The following is a 22,150-nucleotide window of genomic DNA, read 5'->3' on the forward strand; positions in this document are numbered from 1 at the left end:
GAACGGATAGAAGGTAAAACACCTGCATCAATGCACTTGTGTTATCAAACCATTGTGAAAAATGAGCTTGGAAATATAATCAGAAAGCAAAAAGAGCTTGAGGAAAATGATGTGCATTAGCAATTTATCTAGCTGAAAGAAGGATGGTAGAAAAAAAACATACACACGGAATATGAATTAAGTCAGCAAACAAATCTCAATATGCACAGTCAGGGCAAATAATGCCACAACAAACCAACTATTTTAGTCAATCGTAGAAATGTAGCTTTCCATTAATTTTTTTTTGCATGTTAGTTTCCATTTTAAATTGATTCACAACAACCCATCTATCATAAAAGTGGTTTTTAAGATCAGTAAAACCTGAATCGTACATGGTCACACTGGATTTTTGTATTGTCACGGAGCATAGTAGACATTACAAAGTGCTCTCACTTGTCTAGTCCCTTATTTCAGAGCTACTGCTGTGCTATGGTTGTTTCACCTACATTGCCAATCTCTTGATGAGGACGGGACAGGATCTATTCTAAGTGCATTCAGACTATCTGAATATTATCATAATGTAAGTGAGGTACAACAATAGTGTGTTAAAACAGACTATGCTAGATAATCACACAAAAATGAATATTACAGATTTAAATGTGGAAATAAAAGTTGACAAAACTATCTTCATTGATGAATGGGTGTATATAGAGCTAAATATAACAATGTTATTATGGAAGAAAAAAAATACAGTGAGGTGATGAAATAGAAAATAACTTGGGCCGTTAATGTTGTATGACAATTTCAACCACTGATTTTGGAAGATATATATTTACTGTCCTGTTTGAGTTACTTTTTACTTGAGTTAAATTCTGGGGGCAAAAACAACACAGTAATCAAGACATCTTAGGCATCAAACTGAGATATATTTTGTGCATTTATGTTAATGTTTTAAGAACGAACTGTCAAACAATATCAGCCTCCACCAAGAAGAACTGATGAGTAAAAAACAACAACAAAAAAACCACATCATGACATGTTAGGTTGGAGATTGCTGTAACTAAACATGATAATGTAATGGAAAAGGAATAATCATAGTCTCCATTAAGTTTTCAGAGGTATATGTATCTCAGTAGTCGCTGTGAGTTGAGCAGCACACTGATTCGGATACAGTGACTCTTACCGATCCCTGTCAACCATATTCTACACTGATAAGCACTTTCAACCACTCCCGAAACATTGGGCAGTACATTCGACCTCATAAAATTAGGCCATTTGGCTTGTTAGTTTTTTTTTTCTGAATATTCCAACCAGCAGAAAACAGAATTCCTCGTGAACGTTGTGATATGCTGGATCAGTGTAACATGGGGTCTGAATCAATGTGGCCGGCACTGGTAAAGCACTGATTGATTTTTGTTATAAAAACCTTTGGGTGTTAACAGCATTGCATTTTAAAAGACTAAATGCATGCCAAACATCATGTAATAAAAATGATCAAATTAGCCTGTACTAACAGAAGACTTCCTTAATTCTGTGAGTGATCTATGCAAATTCAAAATAGCAGAATGCTGTCAGCCAAACAATCAGCCAGAGTGGAACCACAAAACACTGTAAATAAACATTTCTGTAATGAACAACCTTAGAGACAACCTCTTCTGTGAATTATAGAGTAGAAACCATTGCCAAAAACCTGCTCAAAGCTTTTGGTACTAGAAACATTTAGTATTAACAACAACAACAACGTGAAAACAAAAAACATCGCTCACTCTAGCGAGCAAGTCTCTGAATCCAAACCCATCCGGAACCCCAAGCTCAAAAGATGGTCAAAAAACCATCCGACTACCTGTTTTGATCGGTCCCTGAGCTACTTCTGGCCATACAGTCTATCAAAAGCACATTCAAAGGAAGCAGCTCACTGACCACTGGGTCCAAAATATAGAAGTCAAGGAAGAGAATGATAAAACCAGGCTCCTCGTGACTCTGGGAGACATTTCAGCCCTTAAGGACCATGTGTTCGGTCTGTAGACGACTCTTGCCCACCCAGGTTTCCCTGACAATAGCTCATTCTGTCCTGAAGGGGGAGGTCTGGCTCACTCATGCACGTCCCAAATTTCAGAAAGTAGAGGCGGGAGTTTCTTGTCTTGGAGGCGCAGAGCAAAGACTTGCTCTGAGTGGACGCTGCTCAGTGTGCGGAGGCTGACCAGCTTCATCAGCATTCGGGGAAACATCAGATGATCCTTTGGTGGTAATTAAAGAGTAGTGGATGATTAGGAATACATAGTAATAGCAAAACCTCACCGGTTATACAGTGTTTTTATTGCTAAAACTATTAAAAATATTTGCGTTAATTCAAATAAAGCTCAAATAAAATATAACTAATATTAGATGAAAAACAAGTTTAAGTTGAAGCATTAAAATGACTAAAAATGAAATAAAAATTACAAGAACAATGCAAAATAAATAATAAACTGAAAACATAAAATAAAGCTAATTAAAAATATTAACATACTATAATAGTATTTAAATAATACTAAAATAACACTGGATATAGTCAATTGTTATTGTATGTTATTGATGCAAGTGTGGAATCACCAGTGCCACCTACTGGACGTAAAAGGACACAACAGACAAACTATATAGTGGTCCTCTACTACCCTATAAACTAATCTCGATACATTACTGTTCTGTTGGGGTCAGTAAAAAATTTCTATTTTAAAGAAATCATTCATTTTATTCAGGGAAGATTCATAAAATTGATCAAAAGTGACAGTAAAAACATTCATAATGTTACAAAAGATTTCTATTTCAAATAAATGCTGTTCTATTAAACATTCTATTCGTTAAATAATCTAGAAAAAACGTATTACGGGTTTCCACAAAAATTATACGCAGGACAATGGTTTTTATCATTGATGATAATAATAATAAATATTTCTTGAGAAGCAAATCAGCCTTTTACAATGATTTCTGAAGGATCATGTGACACTGAAGACTGGAGTAATGACTGCTAAAAATTCAGCTTTGCATTACAGGAATAAATGACATTTTAAAATATAACAGGTATTTTAAAAGATGTAAATCATACTCACATTGGGTCGTTTTATTCTGATGTAGGAGTGCAGGGCGTCCACATATGGCTGCTGTAGTCTTTCCACTAACTCATGATCCTGCACGTTCGGTCGGTCTGACCCCCCCCACACACACACAAACACAGTGTGATTGACGCAAGTGAATAATGCTGCATTTCATTAATTTTGTGAGAAATTGCTTCGGGGTGTACTGTAGGCTGAATCATTAAAAGCTCTAAAAATAAAACAACAGCACACCAGACGGCAATCTCAATCTAACTAGTATCTAACGGATGATTAAAATGCCTTCCCCTTTCAAAACTGAGCTAATGTTTATCTCTAATCATACAATTTTATTAAACCCAAAATAGGCTCCATTATTAGCACTCCATAAGAAAACAGTACATAAATATTCTTCTATAATTTGAGGTCTATAAAACCCATTGTACTAATTTTGTTGCTTTTTTAAACCTTTCACCCATGAAAATGGGACATACTGATATTTTTCTTTATAAGAATAGGCCCAATAAATTTTTTTAGGCCATTACTAACTCACCAGGAGACAAACAATATAATGTTGGTTTTGTGTGTCAAACTGACCTGCTGAGAAAATGTTGATAGCGATGAGCAAAGCGTACTCTGCCTCATCCAGGTGGAGGTCATTCATGCCTTTTGAAAACTCAAAGATGGGGTTGATGAACTCAACCTGCAGCCCTGCAGACGAGTCAGAGAGGACAGATCATTTCAGGGCATGAACAACAAAAACAGGTCTCAAATTAAACCATACTAGAAAAAAAACTTGTGAAGTAGAAACTCTTCTATTCTGGTTCGGATGGGTTAAACTGCTTGCAGCTTTGTCCGGTTAAAACAGTGATGTCTCAAACTAAGAATCCTTTATTGAGCAGTGTTGACTTACAAGCTCAGACTCCCAGGAAGATTAAAACAAACAAATTAAACGGAGCTATAAAGTATCCAAACAGCGGATCCATGCTCCAGTCTCACAGCATGTAGCAATCCGGTAGAAGAGTTCTCTAGAGAATGACGTCTGATCCTCCATTTATATGAGGAGTCAACAATGGAACAGGCTGGAAACACTGCACAATGTGGTTTAATTCAGCCATATATGTTTGAACCAGAAACTGATTCAGAAAAAGAAAAGGAAGCCCGAATTATATACAGTTGTCTACAAATCGATGCATCAGAATGGTAATGCGTTTTATGTATTGCTCTCTACAACGTCTGACACATAATGGTAATTGATATGATTAGCCATTGGCTTGACTACGTTATCAAACAGCTAATAATGTGTTGCTAATGTTATACAAACCATGTTTCTGCTCGCCATCTCAGAGTCAGACAGCTGCCTTCTAACAATCAGTATCCTTACAAACGCTTTGAACATCATAGAACGTCAGTGGAGAAAGGCATATAGTTCATCATAACATCGTAATATACATCACAATTCACTCGCTAGATTGCCAAATGTACATGATTTTTCTGTCCCTTGTTAAAGGTGTTCTTGTGCTCACTGCAGAAAAGCCCCGCCCCACACTTTGACAGGATTGGTTACATGTATGTGACGGAAGGAAACAGGGGCAATTTTCACTACAGGTGGTCTTTAAAAATCTATTACCAAATTATTATTGAATTTAGGTGAAATTAACATTAAACTAAAAGTAATAAATGCTTTATGAGTAGTTTTCATCGTTAGTTGTAGTTGCCAAATGTTAACAAATAATATTCTTCTTTATTTTATCCATCAGGCAGGTTTAAATAGAGCACCCAATACAACAACATTTCAAACAGTACCTGCTTTGGCGAAATCCTCTTTATTGTAGCTGAAGTCTTTGAGGAAGGTGATGCTGTCTATTGCTGGGTTATAACGTCTGGAAGTCTCTAGCAGCATGATCTACAGGAGAAAAGAAAGTTTAGCAGGTATGTCAAACAAGCAGTAGAGGCTGCGCTTGGTTTTTCATGAGAAACAAAATTTTACACCGGGTGGCATTTTTTTTCGAAAGTACTTCCCGTTACAAAACAACAGCAGAAACAAGTCTGCCAAACAAGAGTGATCCATCTGTGCACACAAAAACAGTAACAGAACATGACTGAAAACAATGTGTGTTAAGGGTCAGTCATACTAACCTCAATAGTTGAGGTCTTCAGCAAGGCGATCTGGTCCTCTCGGGTGAGCTCCAGGAAGCCAGGCAGCTGTTTAGCAAAGTCTACAATCTCCTGCACAGACATGATGGCCAGCTCAGTGAAATGAGCAAACCGCTGTTGTCGAACCTCTCGGTTTAATGGGTCTTGATTCTGTGGCCATGGCTGAAAAACAACAAATCTTGATGTAAACATTTAGGATCAATGCATCAGAGATTCAGAAAGATGCCACAATGCGTGATTGGATATTTGAAGGATTAAACACGTCTTTCGAAGCATAGTTTTCAGTCACATGACTGGTACGGAGACCTGGAAGGCAAAACACTGATAGAACTGAAGCACAGGCAGTACTCTAATGTATCAAGACATTGATATTAAAAGATCAAAATCAATATACACCTTATTGATGATGCATGTTAAATACACGCAAGCAGATGTGAAAATTAATGTAACGCCCTAAATTGCACGTTAAGCCTTTAAAAAATATATTTTTCGTTTTTTCTGGCTTCATCTGCTTGCCTATAGATAATATTTAATTAATAAGGGGTATGGTGAATTTGGTCCTCGCATATCACTGTCTTAATGCATTAAGCCACATTAAGCATTTTCTTTATAGTGGTTAGTTAGAGCATTAGCATGCGAGTGCAATTCCAATAGCGCCGATGGGAGTGGAAGGTTCTAGATCACACGCAAATTATAGAAACACAGACGCAGCCAAATCATTTCCATAATGACCAACGCAATCTACCAAGAGCAGCGCAAATTAGCGTCAGGTTTAATGGTGCGTTCACGTGCTATGGTAATTATGGTAAATACCAAAAGCCGACATGGAAAATGCACATGAACACCCCCTCATGTGGTATTTTCCACTGGGCAACTCGTAGAATATTTTGATGCACGAGTTGCCGAGATGAGATTACCTTTGACCTTTTCAAAATGGCGGAGAGCAACGCAAGAGTTGTGAATGGTAAAAATATGTACTGTTCATGATCTAGAAAATATACAGCATATATTATTTACGTTTGAGTTTTGATAAAGCATTTTCTTGCTGTAGCAGATGACTTAAGCAATCTCAAATAGTTTTAGCTAAATAACAGGTCTGGATCTCCATCTTTTTACCACATTACGACAACAAAAGCACTTGAACGCAACACACTGGTAAATACCAGTTCACAAGTGGAAAATATCATATTTTCCATAGCACGTGAACGCACCATTAGACATCCTTTTTTGGGGGGTAAATTGATGAGAGCAAACCTTAGTATTTAAAGGCCCCCTGCAATCAAACCAAGTTTTTTAGCTTTTAGTATGAATATGTTAGCCTTAAGGCTATGAATAAGCTGGTGTTTCAAAACAATGACAAAATTCGCATTTAGGAGATATAAGCATTCAAAACGTACAGTCTCTCACTTCCGCTAAAACGGATCTCAGATTTTTAAGACATCACTGCAGACTTTAGCTTCTCATCACATCTTCTGTCCAATCAAATGCTCTCTAGAATCTAAAGCGTCCCGCAACTCTGCTATAAACACCACCTGGCCAAAGCGACCGTTGACACATCACGGAGCAACATGAGTTGGAGATGTGTGTTCGGTTGCTCAAACGCTCAAGTTTTATTCTATTTTTCCAACTGTACGTTGGTTAAGAATGAAATGGCTAGAATTTATTCACACCTCTACTATGGGCTATATGCACGCATAACTTCCGCGTTTGACGCAAGGATGCTCTTGCGTTTCCGGTTGGGGAGATTTAAAGCGGAGGAAAACCGAGGAAAACGGGATTATGGCAGAGTCTTCAAAATTTACTGTCCTCTCGACTTTGAAACGAAACTTTAATACGTTTAGATGTAATTTTATATATAGTTATGTTTATTTAATATAATAAACAAAGAAGCATAAACAAAATGAGGGGTGTCTGTTTTGTCTGTTTTTGTGACTAACGTTTCTTTAATATAGCAATAGAGTATAAAAACCAATTTAAATTCTCGGTATAGCATTGGACTCTACGATCGGCGGAAGTAATCCAGCATCCTTAGACCTTCACCGGAAATACCGCCGTGCATAGAGCCCATTGAATCCAACTTATCAGCGCTCGGATTCGCTTCCATGGTGCTGTCAAGTACGACTTGCAGTCTGTGAGGTAAACTAAACGCTATTGGCTATTTGAAAAGAGGGAGGAGCCATTCAATATGTCCTGCCTTAGCTTCCGGTTTCAGTGGAAGTTACATCAACGCATCATACAAAGCTGCGCAGGCACTTCAGTGGACCTTTAAATACTCTCCCCTCCCATAAATTTTGCGTCTGAAAGGGAAACTCCCACAAATGCATATGCAATATCCTCAGCCGCAAAATAACCGTCCGCACTTTTTCAGCACTAATTTTTCCCTTTTTCACTTTCGCTCAGGATTTTAAATCCTGACAGTAGTTTTTTTTATGCCAAAAGAGGGTTTGTGCTGCAAGCTGTTAGTAAATCTGGCCCAAAACATGTTGCGTTCATATTGGGCACTTGTGTTCACCTGTATATAGAATGCATCATCAGTAAGTTGTATACTGAATTCGATGTTTTAATATCACTGTATTTGTACATTAGTACAAACCTGTAAAAAATAACTGGCAGGCAGCGGAGACTTGTTTTGCCCTCCAGGTGAGTGTTTCTATAAGGGTGTGTGTGTAGTTTGATAAACCTGTGACAAAGCAAAGCTCCAGTTGTATAATCTAGGTCTGTTAGTCCGACTTCACAAAAAACAGATTGGTACGATTTCAGTAATACATAAATGCACTTACAGTGACTTTGGGCCGATCAAGAAAAGAGCGTTTGTTGCACTGCTTCTGCATGGACACCAGCTTTTCGATCATCTCCTGCTGTTCAGGAGCCAGAGGTGGCATCTCAGGGGCAGGGCTGGGTGTTGCCACTGTAGAGGTACGTGCCGTCTCTTCTTCCTGTTTTTTCATCTTCTTCAGTCGGATCTGCTCTTCTGACAGCACACCTATAAGAGACAGAGAGATAAAGCTGCTAACAGAATGATAAGCAAAACAAGCAGCACATGATCACAATGTCACATGGACATATCTTAATAGATAAGATAAGAGATTTGACGACAGCTGCATGGACTACCTGAGACTTCCATGCTTAATGAAAAAAGCCAGACATGGGTGAAAAAGAAAGGTACACTGCCATTCAAAAATTTGATCGTTTAATAAAAATAAATGAATATTTGTATTCAGCAAGGATGCATTAAATTGATCAAAAGTGACAGTAAAGACATTTCTAAAGTTACAAATTTATTACATTTATCAAATAAATGAAGCCTTGATGAGCATAAGAGACTTCTTTCAAAAACATTTGATAATCAGACCAACCCCAAACTTTTGAATGGCAGTGTAGATGTTGATGGTTAAAGAGCGTCACTCACATTGCTCCAGCATGCCCGCCTCCCTGCACTTGCGCAGACGGCACTGCTGACACTTGCGGCGCATGTACATGTCCATCTCGCAACGGCCGGAGTTCTTGCAGTTGTACTGAGCTCCTTTGATCACGCTGCGTCTGAAGAAACCTTTACAGCCCTCACAGCTCAGCACATTATAATGAAAGCCAGATGCTTTGTCTCCACATACGCTACACACCTCATTCCCCAACATCTTGGGAGCAGGGCCCTTCTTTCTCTTCGCTGGCTGACCCCCTGCACAAACACACACAGGACAGAGACACTAACGTATGAGCTTTGCAAAAGCAACATACACAAATAAATTAACTAACTAACTAACGCATTATTATTTACTTGTTCATCCACGCATACTGTATACACATACTGACATGCATGTTCATTCATGAGTAAATGTCCCACATTATGTAACAGGTAAAGTTCAACTCTGCATTATCTGAATCATTTTAAGCACTATAAGCAATGTGTAGTATATTATCTATGACATGAGTCCAGATGTATCCTCCAGTTGTTCAACCTCACCTGGTGGAGGGGTGTCGTCTGAGGGGTACATCTTGATGTCGCTGGGCTCCATGAGCTCATTGTGTGAGGTGCTGTATGGGGCCGTTTGACTGAGAGTCTCCTGTTTCACTTCTGCTGTCAGTGCTGAAGGGCCCTCTTCACTGGCACAGCACAGTGAGTCCCCTGTATACATGCCGACAACACACATTTCTTTTAGGGCTGGGTCTGATGATCAACCAGGTATCCAATTAGTGAGAACAACTTGATTTTCTTTCTTTAGATATTTTTTAATATAGCGCTGCATACGGATGACTTTTGGTCATGTAACATGCTGTGTTTTTCACACTGATATTATTTTACAGGGAGTTCTTAAGACTAGTCATTGAAGCAAGAATCCAACTAGATTTGAAAATATATTGGTTTTATACTTCTGTAGTTCTAATGGATGACAAATCACTGTGACTATAACACACCACACAACCAACAACATGCATACAAGGGATAGTTCGCCCAAAAATTTAAATTCTGTCATCATTTACTCACCCTTAAGTTGTTCCAAACCTGTATAAATGTCTTTGTTCTGCTGAACACAAAGGAAGATATTTTGAACAATGTTGGTAACCAGACAGTTGACGGTAGCCATTGACTTCCATAGAATTGTGTTTTTTCATGGAAGTCAATGGTGCCCCACAACTGTTTGGTTATCCATATTCCTCAAAATATCTTCTTTTGTGTTCAACAGAAGAAATAAACTCATACAGGTTTGGAACAACTTGAGAACTTTCTTTTTCGTGTGAACTATCCCTTTAATATAACACATTGATATAACCTATTTTTATGTATTACAAACCTAGGTCAAGAATGCATCAATTAACGTAAAATTTCATCACATTAAATGAATGGCAGATGGTTAGCACTCTACCCATATGTTAATTTTCGGAAAGTATGGACAGTGCCCAACAAATTTTTAAATAATAAAACGAAAGAAGCCAAATTTAAAAATCATTCATCATTATTAACCGTGCATTAACTATTTAGGTCAATTTAATTTAAGCGTTTTTACCACTGGGCTCCTTCTGCCAAAAGGAGGAAGAATCTCTCTCTTTTTTTCTGTTCTTACACCAAACATTTTTGGCTGCAAATTTTAGCATTCTTATTTCTTGTGTTTTCTTATTTCAAACTTAATTTGCATGATGGGTAAATACCACATTCACAAGGCAAGATACCTTAAATTTAAATCCAAAAAGTATTTGTTTCAGATTTACGTTTACTATTATCATCACCTAAAAAAGTTCCACCAATAAAAAAACATTTCGCATTATAGAAAAATAATCAAATTAATTTTATTTTTCCCTCTGCATTCCCCCACTTATTCTTTTTCTAATGTTTTATTTTTTGTTGAAATTTAAGTTTTGCAAATAATAAAAAAGCCAAGAATGCCCATGAGTAGAAAAAAAAAGAATTATATTAGTTACCCACACCTCTATATAAAAACATATTAACACAAATAAATCACACGTTTGCATATTAATCATGCAAAACAACAACAAGAACAACAAAAACACTTGAAATGCAACTACATAAATTCAACTGTAAACTCCCAGTTTGGGCAAACAGTTTTGGTTACCACTGACTTCCGCTGTACTGATGACGAACAAAATAAAAATACCCCCCCCCCCCCCATCTTCTTTTAGTTTCTACAGAGGAAAGTCATACCGTTTTGGAATAACATAAGTGAGTAAATGATGGCACTAACACAATATCTAGCATCACTTGGTTTGATATTTTGTTATTAACAATAAAAAACATGCATTAGAGAGAAGAGAGAAGAGATCTGGCGAAACAAAGAGAAGTTCCATTTCTGATTCCACACAATTACTTTTAAAGGGAGACTCCACTTTTTTTGGAAATAGGCTCAATTTACAACTCCCCCAGAGTTAAACTGTTGAGTTTTACCGTTTTTGAATCCATTCAGCCGATCTCCGGTTCTGGCGGTACCACTTTTAGCATAGCTTAGCATACATCATTGAAGTGGACAAGACCATTAGCATTTCTCATTAAAAAATGACCAAAGTGTTTCGATATTTTTCCTATTTAAAACTTGACTCTTCTGTAGTTACATCGTGCACTAAGACCGACGGAAAATGTAAAGTTGCGATTTTCTAGGCTGATATGGCTAGGAACTATACTCTCATTCCTGCGTAATAATCAAGAAACGTCACTGCCGTACCATGAGTGCAGCAGGCGTAATGATATGACGCAGCGCCTGAAAATAGGCCACCTTCCGTCAACACAACGGAACTATTTTCAGGCGCTGCGTCATATCATTACGCCTGCTGCACTCATGGTACGGCAGTGACGTTTCTTGATTATTACGCAGGAATGAGAGTATAGTTCCTAGCCATATCAGCCTAGAAAATCGCAACTTTACATTTTCCGTCGGTCTTAGTGCACGATGTAACTACAGAAGAGTCAAGTTTTAAATAGGAAAAATATCGAAACACTTTGGTCATTTTTTAATGAGAAATGCTAATGGTCTTGTCCACTTCAATGATGTATGCTAAGCTATGCTAAAAGTGGTACCGTCAGAACCGGAGATCGGCTGAATGGATTCAAAAACGGTAAAACTCAACAGTTTAACTCTGGGGGAGTTGTAAAATGAGCCTATTTCCAAAAAAAGTGGAGTATCCCTTTAACTGGTGAAAGTTCACAAAACCTTGCTTAAAATAAGCTTGTGTTATTTTTTTTTTAAATAAACGCCACTTGGTTTGATATTTTATTATCAAACGCAATGACATTCATACATTTATAAGTGTGACTAAAGTGTTCAACTATGTTCTGACAGCTTCTGATTTTTATCTACCCTTTGTATGTGAACTCTAGTGAAAGAAAAACAAGAGTCTTACCATGACCAACATCAGTGATATCAGTCGTAGAAAGGGTGGACATCTTCCACACAGCCACTTGTCATAACGAACCAGCACTGCACCTGCAGAGCACAATGAAAGTCTTGAAAAACTGCCTGTTTGTGTCAACGATTCTGTTTGTAATATTCAGTCACAAGAACTGCCTCAAACTAACACTAACTTTGAATATACAGTTCAATACTAAATCAAAACCACCTACAGAGTAGAACAGCAAGCAGCAGTGTGTGTTCAAATCAAAAGGAGAATCAAAGCAACAATGACACACACACACACACACACACACACAAGCCAGTCACATACTATGGGCAGCAGAGGTCTGCCAACTCTCACTGACAATAAACGCACGCAATGCTGATCTATACTAATGACTCTCAGTACAGTTCCTTAAGTAGTCACACTTCTGTATGAAAATCTCACAAAAACTACACAGTCACCCTTTCACATCCTGGGAATTTTTTCTTAAGCTAAACTGTGCAATGCAAAAAAGAAGAAAAATTGAGAAATATTAATTAAATTGAGTGCATGTTTCTGCCAACTAAGCATGCATGTATGAACTGCCTACTTGAGAATAGGAATTGAAAGTGCAAAAAAATGCAAGACTCATGGGTGTTGTTTTGAGAGTTTTAGGAAATGAGATGGACATCTGATTTGGGGACGAATGCTTTGGATAAAGGCTCGATCACATTAACCCTGACATGACATAAAATTGACCTAAAGGAATTTTCCTGATGGACTTCCAATGGTGGATACATTTCACATTTAAAGCGAATTTCGCATCAGTTAAAGTTCGGTGATGCAAAAACCGCAGCACTAACCAAATAGTAAGTTACTTGATCTGGCAGTGACCTCTGTATGGGCAGTTCACAACCACACGCGGGTCCTGCCTACTTTGCCTGTGAAACTTTGTTGTGCAAGAGTAAATGTGACCATGCCTTAAGAATACAGCAAAAAAAATGCTGATTCAATTCTACAAAATGACCTTATCAGCAAAAAAAGAAAAGAACCATGACTCACAAAAATAACATACTACTAGAAAAAAAAGGAGGGAAAAAAAAGAAGGAATTCTTTAAATGACAATGTTGTTAACTGACAGGCCAAATGTATTCCAGACCCTCCTAAAATTATATTGAAAAAGATATGCAGTAAACAGAGTTTCGGACCAAACACAAACAACTTTTCATAAAATACCCAACTATTCATTAAAATCCACTGTCTAACTAGAGTCTAGGGTATCATCTTGACATGCCAGGGAACTACACTAACATTTTCCACTGGTGGCACTTGCGCTACTAGCTTTTTCAGTTACTAGCGCAAAACATGATTTGGTCGCACAAATTATTTATATAGTAAGCCGCTCTGGATAATAATGACCAATAGTGAAACTGTATTGCATACAGATGTGCTTTTTATTTTACTCTCCATCTTTTGAAACACATGCCTTCTTGTTTTCTTTAAAAATGATTGGGATAGATTTACTGCAATAGAAAATACAGTAGCCTACACAATAAAGTGCTAAATTAATTTCTTTTGGATTTCACCATGCTATGGTTGGCACAGATGGGGAGACTTCTGAACTCTTAAGGAAAAGTAAAATAAATATAATATGTCATTGTGAAGCTTCAATGATTCGTGTTTGAATTGTTTTGACGCAGTTACAAAAATTGGGACAGTCCTGCAATTGAAGGCCCACAGAATTTACAGTAGGGCTGCACGATATTGGTAAAAAAAATGACATTGCGATATTTGATTTTTCTGCGATATATATTGCGATATAAAAACAATTTCACCAGATGACTTGAATAGCTCTACTTGGAAAGAATGAATCATTCTAGAATGACTCTTGAGTTCAGTGTTGGACAGATCAGTTGTTATTTTAACCATTCATTAAAGTGAATCGGTTCAAAGGAGTCAGTTCGCGAATCGGACGTGTCATTAACGGACCACGGCACACGTTGTGTGATTATCCAGGCAGTTTAGGACATCGCACAAGATTTGTCTCAACACAGAAAACATTTCATCACCAGATAGATTTTTTGTTTTGTTTATTGAAAGAGTGGTTTATGCCATCTGAATGTGTGGAAAGCTTTTCAGAGAAGATGAGGCAACGTTATTTTAGCACAATTCACAACCAGTGGTAGTTCAGAAAAAAAAAAAACTTCGGTCTTCCGACCTTTTACCATCGTGTATTCTCAAAGATATTCAGTCAACTCAATTCATTATTATGAGCAAGGGAGGGAGAGAGAGCGCGCGCGCGACTGGGGCTTTCACTCTCTCTGTTCGTTCTCTCAGTTAAACAAGCGCGAATCCGCGAAGCCAACTTGATGTGTTGAATGCTCAGAGCGCGTTATAAAACGTATTCTTAAAATACACATTTCTGTTTTAATAAATGCTCATAGTAAATCATAGCATATTGCCTAAAACATTAGGTAGGTACAAAAATAATCAAACGGTGATACATTTGCGACCCATTAAAAATTAGGGTCGCAATGGCATTTCAAAAGGTCGCATATGCGACCATTTTGGTCGCAGTGTAGTTCCCTGCATGCTTTCTTGCGATTAGAACTGTGATTTATTGCATTTATCATCTAAAGCGGATGCGCCGGAGCGCATATAGGTCACTATATCACATTTAGTTTTAGTAGTATGATTATTCAAAGCATTTTAGATGGTTTATTCTTATATAGTGCATTAATAGAGGAAGAGGCGGGACATAGCGAGCGCCGAAAGAGTCTGTGTGTGTGTGCGCGCAGCTTGTCTTGTCTGAATTGAAAGCACGAGTGCTGCAAGAGAAAAATGAAAGTTTAGGGAGTTTCAGTGACATCACTACATTAAACTACTATATATAATGTTGAATGTAATGTATAATAAATGCCATGTGGGGATATTTGTGGGTTCTGATAATATTATTATTTTGATAATAATAAAGTAATATTAATAATAAAAACCTCTCATTTATTTTGGTTTAAAATATCAAGATAGTATCGTATTGTGAGTTCCGTATTGCGATTTGTATCGAATCATGACATGAGGGTATCATTACACACCTACTCTATTATTACGATCACTTTTTTCCTAAATCAAACAGTATTCCTAAATTCAGTTGTAGCATACAAACTATATATTTTAGTTTTTAGTATGTTTTAATTTATCTTCAATTTTAATAGATTTATAATACTGGCCATCAGGGACGTGCACAGGAATTTTTAGGGGCAGTTGCTCTGACCTGAAAAAAGGGCGACAGGTTTATTATATACAACTTTGTAAACAGTAGGCTATACAAAATGTAATATATTAAATGTCACCAAAATACACATGAGAAAAAGAGTTCCTCATATTATTGTTTATAGTTTTTTTTAATTATTATCATTTTTTTATTTTTTATTTTTTTTTAAATTTGAAAAGAAATAATCTGGATTGAATTGACAGATGGGGAAAACTCGCTTCTAAAAAAAAACGCTTAGATTTCGGGAAAAAATACAATCCTTTTTTAACCTTTTGGCTTCCCGTACATTCAGTTGTGCTTCTTGCTCGTCGGTCAGTTCTGATCGTTCTGATGGTACGTATGGTAACTGGGCAACTACGCATGATTTGTAGTATGATTCGGTCGCGTGCAACGCGCAGCCACGTAAACAGAGTTTGCCCTTCCCCTACTGACTTTCACTTTCAGTGCCCGAATGGAAGAGAATGAGGCTTTGCGAAAAAAATTTTTTTTTTTTTTTCTCGGAAGGGCAACGTGAGTCGAGAAGGGCATATGGGCAGTTGCCCGGGCAACCTGAGCAACCCCCCTGTGCACGTCCCTGCTGGCCATAACATGAAAATCACCAAGAATTTTATTCTGGTGAATTTTTATGCTGATATACCAATAAGATTAGTTAAATAATTCATGAATTAGGCTGTTACACAAAAAGTTTACACATGCAAACATCTGGAACGTTAGCATGACACAATTAAAAATACAAGAAGTAGATTTGAACATTAAGGTAAAGTGAACAAAAAAAAGGTCAAATCTTTTCAGCATCCAATAAAAACACTCAAAATGTATTGATACATGTAGAGTGTGTGTATGGGCGCTGAAGCATGTTAATGTGAGTGAGAGCCCCACTTACCCCTAGAATGATGATTTGTTATTGTCTATCCATGTTGTTCTCTGCATCACTAACAGCACATCACGTTTTTTCTCTCCAATAGTCTGGATGCCATCAGAGGAAATTTCTCTCCTATAATAGACTCTTCACTTCAGTGTCACAGGTTTCTGACTGACAGAAAAACAAAGAGAGGAAAAACTAGAGTGACTTCTGTTTTGGCGGTTGTATAGCTCCAAAGCGGAGCTGTTCGGAAGGATTAGATAAAAACGAGAAATCAAGAGAGAAAACAAGCCAATGGATAGAATGACCGAAGAGAAGGTGAATGAGTGAGTAAGAGAGTGAGAGAAGGAAAAACGAGGGAGAAAAAGAGAGCAAGAGGGCACATGAGAGGTTACTAGCAGTCATTCACATGGCTGTGAAATCCCCACAGAGGCCTGAGCTCAAACCTCCACCTTTTGTAAGCGTCTCCCAAACCACATCTTGGAATTTAATTCAGAAAGATATGGAGTCACTGAACAGATGCATAAATAACATCTCAGTGGAAACACTTAAAATTAAAGGACGGCAATTATAGAAACCAGTCAGGGCACTCAAACCACAACCTTCTACAAAGCCTGGATATGATTTATGTTTTTTTTTTATTAAAAATAAGCAGTATAGGAGTCCCGCCACTAGACGTCATAAAATGTTTGTGCTTCAACAGTCAGAATAATGTCAACCGGGATACGACCCTGATGTCGTGTCATTCCACTGTTACACCTAAACCAGGAACAGACCAAAGTCCAGGTTATGTCACCAGTCGTACGAAACCTAGAATTTAAAACAAATAAAATGGCAACTGCAACTGTAAACCATAAGTTAGAAAATCTTAGCAGCCCAAAATAATGAACAATAATGCACTTTCTGAAGAACCATTTCTAATATACAAGCTGGAAAGTAAGTTGTACTTCTAAAGAAACACATTTTTAATTCATAAACTGCATGATAATGAAAGACAATGGATCCGTTGTAAAATGGAGAAAGAATCCTGTCATTGTCTTAAATCCCCTTTGTTCAAGGGTTCAATGAATTGTGTAGCTCTAATTTGAATTAAACATTAAAATCACATTGAAAATGACCTGATGTAAACCAATGGAAGGCTTCTTTCAATGTCCAATGTTCTGTACTTATCAGTGGGCTGTAACCTTTGTCCTGTAAACCAGTGTGCTCTACATCTGCCAGATCAAGAGTCAGATCATCTGCTGGCAGATATGATAGCTGGATAACAGTGACAATGAACAACTGAAACAAGAATAACAGGCCATCATTCAGATCACTTCATTTCAGAAGAAATATTTAATTTGCTCTTGCCTGTGCAAGTTGTGTTTTTCGCAAAATGCTGCCTAGAAGTTTCAAGCCCGAAAATAGGTTAAAGTTTAGATTCAGCTTATTTCAGGAAGTGTTTTTTTTCCAATTCTGTACAAGCTTCCTCTAAATTTGTCATGAGAATTAAGAGGAAGAAACCCCTACTATACATAGGATGCAGATTCATAATGCGAAATGGAAGCATTCGATTTAGTCTAAAAGTACTGTTGGGTTAGACTCTCAACGCAGAACTACTTCTTACAATCTAAAATTAACCAAATTGCCGAAAAAACAGAAGATGCGTAGGCTGGTTTCCACCCTGAAACAGATTACGCCTATTGCTAAATTAAAAAGTGGTCTTTCAATGAAAATGCCCACAAAACTCACCCACCTTTTCATACAAAGTATGAAGTAACAGATCTTTTCTTCTATATTGTGATGTACATTTGAGTGTAATGGATTTTCGAGAGAAAAAAAAGGTAAGGTGGGGACTTGGTTCTATGCATTAATTGTTAGTTGGATTTTGAGAAGTGGATGTTGCTATCGAAAGTGGGAAAAAACTGAACACAAGCTTGCAGGGGCGGGGTTTAAGCGGACTAAATGATTGGAGAAATCCGGCATACATCACCAGAGAGAAGTCTGTCATTTCCACCAAAAGGTCCAGTTACAATATTTTGATTAATTCAAAATCACGAGGTGGAAAAAATATAGACAGTAAAAGGGAAAAAAGAAAAGAGACATCGACATGGATGAATCGTTCACAAATAAGATCTATAACATGCACTTAGAAAATTAGATAGGATGAATTTTCATTTCATGTCGATTTTAAGAATACCAAAACAACTGCAAACCATAGCTGCAAACATGATTATTGTTTTTATAACAGTTATGTGTTCGTTGCAAAAAGAATCAATCATCGAGCTAATTGGAATAACTAACAAAAACTAAAAGCCGGTCTGGAACCAAAGCCACTCCTCGGCCTCGCCTCAAAGCGTTCTGCAATCCCATTCCGAGGCGCAACTCCGTGTTTTCCATTTCTCGCTCCCTACTCAACTAAAGAGAGAAACCCGATGAGAGCGATCCTGGAATCAATCGCACACATTCTTCTGAATTTCCCAACCTCTCACCGCTGCAAGCGAAAGGCACACAACTACGTTTCGATTCGCGAGTGAGAACAAATAAATTAAAAAAATAATTATAAAAAACAGTCACACGGCTGTCATACTTATTATATTAAGCACATCTTTTAGCTCACTCGACCTGTCAAATTTGAGTTGAATAAACAGCTCCAGATAACTTCATAACTATTCTTTCACACACATTTCTGTGAAGGATTCAATTCGGAGTACGTTTAGTCTGTACTTCACCCCAAATACTGTAACTCTGAGGATTAGCCTCTAATCCACTCAGGACATCATCAACAGGGCAGATCACGAATTATAAAACTATATTGAACAGCAGTGTTATTGGTAGCACTCATCAGCTAGCCAAAACACCCTGTTATCCTTTGCACCTTAAAACAACCCCCGTGTAATAAATTCAACAATCCCAGCAACTAACCTACCTTCTAAACACTGACAGATTAAAACTGACAACCTTACGGTAAGTGAGTTGGACAACTGTCGTTTGATCCGGGGTGTTTATAAGCGTTATATGAAGCACTGACAGATGTCTCCCATCATGACAGCTAACTTACAGGAGCTAACATTTATACCTCATTACACAGCCCTTGTAACGTTACCGCGTAAACACTCATGTAACTTTCTCAAGAGATGACGTGGTCACATGAGAATAACGCTCAATTTCTAGTAATACCTCGCTTTGCTGCTGATGACAAGGTCTTTAATCCTACACGGTGAACTTTACACTGCCGATGTGAAGAGAGAAACGCCTAAGTTAGGTAGGCCGTGGAGAGAGGGAGAGCTCTAAGATGGCTACATACAATCACAATCACTGTTATTGTATTGTGCCTTCAAAATAAAAGTGCCCTAATGACAACGCCATCACTTTGACAGATATTGGTGACGAAGCGGTATTATAAATATGTTTAATAATCCGTTTTTTAAAATAATTATATATATAATTTAAAATAATAAATAATTGTGGAAAATTGAGAATTAAAAGAATAAAAAACCTACCCAGTCAAAAACAATGTACGCATGAATGTACTGAAGACAGTCGTGAACAGCCTTACTTACTTTCTTTTAATACGAATTACTTTCACTTTAATAAAATTATTATTGTCATTGCTGAGGGCTGAATTCGGAATATTATACTACTATGTCATATTAAGATATAAAAAGCCGGAGTATCTTGTAGGCTGGATAGACAATATTAATAAAGTCCGGCAGATGGCAGTAAGCGTGCTATATTGTGTTGCACTTGCAGCCGTAACTGAAGAAGAACCTGTCCAAACCTCACGTGATTCAAACAAACACAAATATCAACATAAGTATATATTTGACTGTATCATTGAACTGAAACCGAGTTAGATACAAGTTGTAGAAATAAGGCTTATAACGAAAGTAATGATGGATTCAGACTTTTTTTACAGTTTCGATGTGTGACCTGGAATGTGATTGATGAATGAATTAACACTTGACTACAAAACCATAGTAGAGTTGCAAAGAATACAAAGTAACCTTGACATTGCTATAAAAACAAAAACAAATCGATTGACCATGCGGAGAAGACCACAGTCTGCAGCTTTGGCTCCGGCATATTTGAGGTCAGATTTTAATGCTGAAATGTTATCTAATATCACCATTTAATTGTGCACATTTTTTACTGTTAAGCCTTTTAATTGTCAAAATTGTATTTTGTCTGTCAGCTCAAAAGCATGGCATGCGATTAAAATGACATTTTTTCCTAATGTACAGACTGTATATTAAACAAGCATATTCAATTAGCATTTACAATGAAAATGCTGTACTTTGTTTAAAAGCAGGGCTGGGACTGAGAAAACAGTTTCTGCAGCAGCAGCGCAGTCCCAGTTTCACACAGATCTCTGGCTCTGTTTCACTGTGCAGAACTGGATACTAGACTTTGGGAGGCCGATTGCTATGGTAGTACAAGTTAAAACAAGGTGTGATCTGTGCATTAAGATGTCCTTTTCTCTTCTTTAATATCAATAACAATTTTGTATGTTCTTCATCTAGATCGTAATGCCTCTAGAATGGTTTCCTCTAAATAAGCCAAGTGTTGGAGATTACTTTCACATGGCATATAATGTCATTACACCATTCTTATTACTGAAGGTACACAATTTCTTTTACAATTAAAAATTTCTTTTACAAAGTAAAAATCAAAAGGATGTGTATAGGGTGTTCCCTTATGTTTTGAACATGCTTTTGTTTGAGATGCATCAGTAAAAGTAAAGTGTTGGTTTGGTCTGTCTGTAATCTTTTTTAGCTGATTGAGCGGAGTCCCACGGCCCTTCCTCGCTCAGCTGTTTATCTCAGCATCATCACCTTTGTCATGGGAGCCAGCATACACCTAGTGGGAGACTCCATTAACCATCGTCTCATCCTCAGTGGATACCAGCTTCATCTTTCTGTCAGAGAAAACCCCATTATCAAGGATCTGAAGCCTACCTCACTGGTACAGTGGTTCGATTTACAGATCAAACAAATGATGGGTTTGTTTTGATGGTAATGGTAATTAATGCTTTATGTGGTTTTCAGATTGATTCCTTTGAGCTTTTGTATTACTATGATGAGCACTTAGGGCATTGCATGTGGTAAGTATATTTTCCATTCTCACATTTGATCTGTATGTGTAATCTGCAAGTCTACATACAGTATAGAGTTTAAAACATCCCCTCCTCCACCGTTATCATCATAGGTATGTCCCGTTCTTCCTCATCCTCTTCTTGTATTTCACTGGCTGCTTTACACAAGCTAAAGATGAGAAGATGCCTTACTCAGGTTGGCTGCTACTTGGCCCTAGTGCAGTGTACTATTGGTAAGTAAATGATTCAAATACATTTTTAAGCATTTTTTGAGATGTGGAATCAAGTTGAAGCAACACTCTCAAGCCACTTTATTTCTGTAATGTAACACATTTCCAAGTGAAAGAGAACATTCAACAAGAGAAAAAACAATACATCAGGATGTTAATGTTGTTCAAACGTTAATGTGGTCTATTTCTTCAGGTATCTGATTACTGAGGGGCAGATCTTTGTTCTCTATGTCTTCACCTTTTTTGCCATGGTTGCCACTGTTATGCGCCAGAGGCGGATGGGCTTCATGCTAGACAGCAATGGCCGTTTCCTCTTCTATAACTTCATCATTACTCTGGGATTAGTTCTGGTTTGGGTCGCATATCTGTGGAATGATGAGGTTTTGCGCAAAAAGTATCCCGGTATCATCTATGTCCCCGAGCCTTGGTCCTTTTATACCTTACACATCAAAGGCAGTTAAATACTAACAGCAAATCCGGAACTACATTTCACTGATATTTATAATAAAAATACTTTAAATACGAGTTTAACCAAGTTTAATGACACTTTGAGTGAAACTGAAAATATTTGCTCTTGAAATATTTGCTCTGGTTTAGTGGGGGGGGGGGGGGGGGGGGGGGGGGTGATGTCAAAAATCAATATTTTGACATGTTAGAGGAGGTCGTATTAAAAAATATCCTGTAAGT

The 22,150-nt window shown here is 37.5% G+C and overlaps 2 protein-coding genes across 5 annotated transcripts; one reads left to right on the forward strand and one right to left on the reverse strand.

The window, feature by feature from the left end:
- Positions 1-1,813: 1,813 nt before the first annotated feature.
- nr1h3 (nuclear receptor subfamily 1, group H, member 3) lies at positions 1,814-19,452 on the reverse strand. Of its 3 annotated transcripts, none has more exons than XM_056265432.1 (11): positions 19,319-19,452; positions 16,181-16,330; positions 12,054-12,136; positions 9,169-9,330; positions 8,617-8,883; positions 7,988-8,190; positions 5,190-5,369; positions 4,857-4,956; positions 3,648-3,761; positions 3,069-3,163; positions 1,814-2,216 (listed from the first exon to the last, which is right to left on the reverse strand). In XM_056265432.1, the coding sequence occupies exons 3-11, from the start codon at positions 12,094-12,096 to the stop codon at positions 2,070-2,072; spliced, it is 1,311 nt and encodes a 436-aa protein (XP_056121407.1). In that variant the 5' UTR covers positions 12,097-12,136; positions 16,181-16,330; positions 19,319-19,452; the 3' UTR covers positions 1,814-2,069. The 3 variants fall into 3 exon arrangements, with proteins under 3 accessions (XP_056121407.1, XP_056121405.1, XP_056121406.1); XM_056265430.1 differs by having other exon boundaries at positions 9,169-9,372; XM_056265431.1 differs by having other exon boundaries at positions 9,169-9,372; positions 16,181-16,326; positions 19,319-19,435.
- A 582-nt stretch (positions 19,453-20,034) lies between these two features.
- cln6a (CLN6 transmembrane ER protein a) lies at positions 20,035-22,021 on the forward strand. Of its 2 annotated transcripts, none has more exons than XM_056265435.1 (7): positions 20,035-20,231; positions 20,448-20,568; positions 20,662-20,760; positions 20,915-21,103; positions 21,187-21,242; positions 21,347-21,466; positions 21,657-22,021. In XM_056265435.1, the coding sequence occupies exons 1-7, from the start codon at positions 20,086-20,088 to the stop codon at positions 21,922-21,924; spliced, it is 999 nt and encodes a 332-aa protein (XP_056121410.1). In that variant the 5' UTR covers positions 20,035-20,085; the 3' UTR covers positions 21,925-22,021. The 2 variants fall into 2 exon arrangements, with proteins under 2 accessions (XP_056121410.1, XP_056121411.1); XM_056265436.1 differs by having other exon boundaries at positions 20,036-20,231; positions 20,451-20,568; positions 21,657-22,018.
- Positions 22,022-22,150: the final 129 nt, after the last annotated feature.

Source organism: Rhinichthys klamathensis, unplaced genomic scaffold (assembly GCF_029890125.1).
Source record: "Rhinichthys klamathensis goyatoka isolate OS25496 unplaced genomic scaffold, OSU_Roscu_1.1 h1tg000232l_1, whole genome shotgun sequence".
Classification (NCBI taxonomy): Eukaryota; Metazoa; Chordata; class Actinopteri; order Cypriniformes; family Leuciscidae; genus Rhinichthys; species Rhinichthys klamathensis.